Source organism: Sinocyclocheilus anshuiensis, unplaced genomic scaffold (genome assembly GCF_001515605.1).
Source record: "Sinocyclocheilus anshuiensis isolate Anshui unplaced genomic scaffold, SAMN03320099.WGS_v1.1 scaffold1625, whole genome shotgun sequence".
Classification (NCBI taxonomy): domain Eukaryota; kingdom Metazoa; phylum Chordata; class Actinopteri; order Cypriniformes; family Cyprinidae; genus Sinocyclocheilus; species Sinocyclocheilus anshuiensis.
This window is the reverse complement of record NW_015539802.1, coordinates 975,769-981,667: the sequence shown is the minus strand read 5'-3', so window position 1 is coordinate 981,667 and position 5,899 is coordinate 975,769. Positions and strand designations below refer to the sequence as shown.

The 5,899-nt window shown below is 49.5% G+C and overlaps 1 protein-coding gene across 1 annotated transcript in view; it reads left to right on the top strand.

Annotated features, from left to right (window-relative positions):
• Positions 1-5,899, top strand: part of LOC107683889 (membrane-associated guanylate kinase, WW and PDZ domain-containing protein 2-like) — an 85,466-nt gene that overhangs the window by 53,713 nt on the left and 25,854 nt on the right. The window contains exon 9 of the mRNA XM_016479953.1: positions 5,278-5,445. Within this exon, the coding sequence (XP_016335439.1) occupies positions 5,278-5,445 (168 nt within the window). The remainder of the gene's footprint in view (positions 1-5,277; positions 5,446-5,899) is intronic.

Here is a 5,899-nt window from a genome sequence, read left to right as displayed (position 1 = left end):
CCTGACGTACCTTTAGATAGCTGGAAGACCAAGGAAAGCGTCTGCTCAAGCGGATAAGACCCGGGAGCCAGGAGCCATCCTTACGTCCAGACTATAAAACTTGATGAATGTGCTAGGAGAGGACCATCCTGCCGCAGCACAAACATCTTCCGTCGAGGACCCTTTAAAGAAGGCCTGAGAAGAAGCCACTGCTCTTGTAGAATGAGCACGCACCCCTAAAGGCGAAGTCAAGCCACGCACCTCATAGGCCAGAGAGATAGCCTCCACTATCCAGTGTGACATCCGCTGTTTAGTGACAGCAGAACCTCGCTCTTACCACCAAAACACACAAACAACTGGTCAGATCCACGCCACTGAGCCGTGCAGTCGACATAGATCCTAAGTGCCCTTACTGGGCAGAGACTCAGGCTAACTGGCCCCGCATCAGCTGGGAAAAAAGCCTCTAAGACCACTTGCTGAAAGCGAAACGGAGTCGAAGCGACCTTCGGAACATAATCAGGCCTAGGTCGCAAAAAGACTTTAACCAGTCCTGGGGCATAGTCCATACACGAAGGACTGATGGAGAGAGCCTGCAGATCCCCTACCCTCTTAAGGGAGGATAAAGCCACCAAAAGAACCGTCTTGAGGGTCAAGAGCTTCTCTGACACAGACTCCAACGGTTCAAAAGGATGGCCTGTCAGGCCCTCCAAAACAATCGATAAGTCCCAAGAAGGAACTCGTGCTGGGCAGAAAAGCCTAAGCCATCTCGAACCCTGCATAAAACGGGAGACCAGGGGGTGGCGACCAACCGAAACCCCTCCCACGAGTGCATGCCCCGCCGATATGGCCGCCACGTACACCTTAAGAGTGGCGGGGGTAACTCCCTCAGAATGAAGAAACTGAAGAAACTCCAGTACTGAACCAATGGGGCAATGGACTGGATCTAGAGTGCGCTGTCTACCAAAAAGTCTCCCTAGAATTTATAGTAGTGTCGGTAATCTCGGCCGAGACACCGGAACACATTAGCGTACTCCGCTCAGGGGCCACACCCATAACCTCCATAATTCCGGTCGAGGATGCCAAATCATGCTTGTGTCAACGGATCGTGTCTGAGGGGTACCTCCCAAGGAGGGCCGGCTAGCAGACTGACTAAGTCCGAGAACCACGACTGGACCAGCAGCCAGCAGCAAGTGCTCCACTCTGTCTGATCGTACTCTGAACAGAACTACTGGGAGCAACCGGGAAAAGCAATTTGTGGGCCAGAGCATCCAGACCTAGAGGCGACGGGGGAGACAGGGAAAACCAAAGCGGGCAGTGCGTAGTCATGTTTGAAGCGAACAAGTCTACTTCCGCTCGGCCGAACCTCTGCCATATAAGATCCACCACTTGGGGGTGTAATCTCCATTCCCCATCCTGCAGACTCTGTCTCGAGAGCAGGTCCGCTCCTGAGTTCAAGCGACCTGGGATATGGACTGCTCTGATCGACAGGAGCTTTGTCTGAGCCCAAAGAAGAACACGCCTCGCCAGCCTGCACAGGGGGCGGGAACGTAATCCTCCTTGACAATTGAGGTACGAAACAACTGTCATGTTGTCCGTCCTGACTAACACGTGACAATCCCTCAACTGGGGTAAAAACTGTTTGAGAGCCAGGAAGACTGCTAGCATCTCCAAACGATTTATGTGCCAGCCACGATGCACCTCTGTCCAGACTCCACAGACTGGACGTCCTTGATGGACCGCTCCCCGGCCTGTAAGGGAGCTTAGAGCACGAAAGCCCTTGTGTGTCACCGTAATTCTGCGAAGTGGATGACAATGAGGTGAAATGTTCTGTCTCTTGGGATGTGTCAGTGCCTGATCCTGAGATTGAGCTAATATTAGCCAATTGTCCAGGTAGTTCAAAATTCTGACGCCCTGGAGCCGCAACGGGGCCAGAACTGCGTCCATACATTTTGTAAACGTTCGAGGAGACAAAGTTAGTCCGAAAGGAAGAGCACAATATTGGTAAGCCTTGCCCTCTAAAGCAAACCTGAGGAACTTCCTGTGTCTCTTGACGATCTGGATGTGAAAGTATGCATCCTTTAGATCGATGGTTACAAACCAATCTTTGGATTGGATCTGAGACAGAATGGACTTTACTGTTAGCATCTTGAACTTGCTCACTCTGAGCACAAGATTTAGACGACGCAAGTCCAAAATCGGACGTAAACCACCATCTTTTTTGGGCACAACAAAATACCGGCTGTAGAAGCCTGACTCCTTCTGAGTGGGGGGGTATCTCCTCTATAGTCCCTTTCTCTAGGAGTGACATGATCTCCTGACTTAAAATCGAGGCCTCCCCAGGACGTACCGTCGTAGGAAGAACCCCGCTGAAAGGAGGTGGCCCTTTCCGAAATTGGATGGTGTAACCATGTCGAACGGTGCGTAGTACCTACCCATTGTGAGACGTGGGGCAGGCGTCTCCACGCAGCCCAATAGTCTGCTAGGGGCTTTAGTCGTTCTACGTTTGAAATATTCACCTGATTTTCCTGTATAGGGCCCCGAAGCACCTGAGTGGCGGGAAATTCTATAACAGGAAGATGTCCAAATGTCCTGTCGGGCCTGCTCACCACCCCAAGAGTGGGAGCTTTGAAGGCCGTCATAAACGGGTCATGCTCGCATGACCCTTGGGCTTTCTCCCGAGAGAAACGAGAGAGGCGAATACGCTTGTGCGGTTCGTCCACACTCTCTAAAGGAGGGCCTGGCCTCCGAAGACGAGCAAAGGAATCAAGAACTGCTATTAGGAGCCTGAGAACGAGAGGCCTTGGCCGTCAAACTCAGGTCTATCCGCTTGCGTTGCCGTGGGTGAGCAGGTGGGCGAGACCTAGGACACCAGTCCTTACGAGGGGGTAACATAGGCAATGGCTCATGCCGCTGGACCTCGCGAGGGCGCTGCAAAGAGGACGAGTGTGAACGAGCCGAAGGTGGTTGACGCTCTACTTCCCTAGCCCTGCACGGGATGAGCTGACTAAACTGTTCCACGACAGACCGAATTCCCGAACGGACCGTCATTAGAAATGGGGGTGTCCAAAAGAAAGGTTTTGTCCTTTTCCTTAATGTCAGTGAGAGTGAGCCAAAGGTGGCGCTCAACTGACACCAAACCTGCCATGGACCTGCCCACTGCCCGAGCCGTGTGCTTGGTAGCCCTAAGCGCCAAGTCAGTAGCTCGCCTGAGCTCTTTAACAGCCTCTGGGGTCAGGCCCTCTCCCTCATCCAGCTCCTTAAGCACATCTGCTTGATAAGCCTGGAGTACACCCATAGAATGGAGTGTAGCCGCGGCCTGTCCAGCAGCCATGTAAGATTTCCTGACTAAAGCGGATGTAACCCTACACTGCTTGGACGGCAACAGGGGGCGTGACTTCCAAGACGGAGCAGAGTTCAGTGCGAGATGTGCCGCAGGAGTCTCTTCTATGGCCGGCATAGCCGTGTTCCGCCATTTTAGAAACCGTGGTGAAATCAGCGGCAGCGGGATTAGTAATACGCGCCGAAAAAGGTTGTTTCCAAGACCTCGGAACCTCGTGCTGGAGGTCTTGGAAGAAAGGGAGAGACCTACAGGGCTGAGACGGAGTGCGGCTAGACAAAAATCAGTCGTCCATTTTCAACTGGGCCTGATTTTTCGCCAGCTCGCTATCCCACTCTAAGCCCAGCTTATCCACAGCGCGCGTTACAACATCTAACAGTTCACTGTAAGACGGGGAGGTGCGTTTCTCCTGTCCGCTCGGAGGGAGAGAACTGAACACTTCACCCAATAAATCCTCTGACTCGGAGGCCGCTGTGGACAGCATGTCTTCGTCATACGGTATACAACCGAAAGACATCGCATCACGAGCTTCCGGGGTAGGCTGCAAATCATCGTTGACAAAGACAACGGGATCCCTGTAGCGCTCTTCGAGCGCTTGCACATGGCCTGGAGAGAGCGAGAGAAAAGGAGAAAACTCCGTTGACTCACCCTCTATGAGCCTCGGCTCACATGCGTCACCCCAAGAGACGCCGCGGCAACCGCAGAAACGGGATAGCGGGGTTTAGACGCGAGGCCTACTTTATTCAAGAAGGCCTCGAGCCTCGAGCGCAATACTTTTAGCCGCAGGCTATCACAGTGTCGACAGTCAGAAAGGCCGCTAAGCGCCACTTGAGCGTGTTGTAGGCCCAAACATCATGAGTGTCTCCTCCTGCGATAAACCTGTCATACGGCTCGATGCATTTCCTGTAGCTCATCGTGTCCGCTGAAGAGGAGTAAACTGCTCTTTTGAAGGAAAATAGCTAAGAACACTACGAAAAACGCTTTCCTACGGGCGACAGATGATTCGCTTCATGAAGGAAATTAAATCTGATGAAATCGCTCACCTACGCTGATATAGCTCACCTACGTGCGTGTCGGGGGCGGTGCTAAGCGCTATTTGGCCAATAAATTGGCGTGATGGTATAAGGGCTTCAGACATTCGTCACACCGAAGATGTTCCCAAAGCGATGATGTCATCGCAGCATCGAATTGAGCCTATGAGAGGGAACAAGATGGTCATTACAGCTTCAAAATTCCATGCCTGCTTTAGGTGGTAGTTGTTCTTATTTGTGCTTCCTAACTTTTATAATGTTGCATGCGATTCTGCTGTTTAACATGCTACGCTTGAACAGTTTGTGCTCAAACATACATATGCTTACCTTTCTCTGTATGTCTACCTCTCTTTTCCTTCAGACATTTCACATTCATGCATTTGGCAGACACTTAAAGACTTACAAAGCAACTTACTAGTTCTATGCATAAGTTGTAAGTTTCATTCATAACAAATTATGCTTTTATGCATTCAAATGCATTCAAATTATCAAAAGTGACATTAAAGACAGTTTAACATGCTACGCTTGAACAGTTTGTGCTCAAACATACATATGCTTACCTTTCTCTGTATGTCTACCTCTCTTTTCCTTCAGACATTTCACATTCATGCATTTGGCAGACACTTAAAGACTTACAAAGCAACTTACAGTGCATTGAAGGTATATATTTTTGTCAGTTTGTGTGTTCCCTGGGATTTGGTCCCATGATATTAGCAGTGCTAGCATCATGTGATGTGCTACCAGTTGAGCTACCGGGACAGAATTTAGATTCACTCCTCTCTGGAAAAATGCAATATTTTTCTTCACCTTTTACCATCCATCTTATGTAATGTCAGTCATTTCTTCTTTTCTTTACTCTTGGTTGGTTCATTTTTCCTAATAACCTGTCATGCTTAAACTGGTCACCATCTTTTTGTTCTTGCTTTGCAGTGGCAGAGTTTACAGACCAGCCGAGTGAACTGAAAGGCTTCTCCGTTCACACTCGTCTGGTTAAGGGGTCACGGGGGTTCGGCTTCAATATAGTGGGAGGCAGCAGGTGGAGGGAGTTCCTGCAGATCTACAGCATCACTCCCGGAGGACCTTCCACCCTTCACATAGGTAACAGCCCACCCCACATCTCTCTGCAGCCACCCACTGCAGTACAGCACTGTGCTTACAAATAAGGGGATATTTCTTTGTTCTTTATAGGCTACTGCTGCTCTCTCTCTTTATACATATTGCTCTTTGTGTCCCACCGTGGATTAGTGTTGTGATTGTGTGATTCTGTTGAATGAGTGTCTCGAGCTCCCTCTAATCCTAATGGCCTGCATGGAGTAATCCAGCTATCACTGTGTGCCGACACACATTTATAAGAAAAATGTGACATTATGAACACGCTCTTTCTCACTTTATTGTGACATGCATACTAACATACAACTGCATGCATCTATGAATTATTTTTGCTCATTTATGAATACACACCTCTGAGTTTCACAGTACATTTTTAGATCAGTGCATTTTGCATGTGATGGATTAATACTGTATATAGAAATACTATATATATATATATATA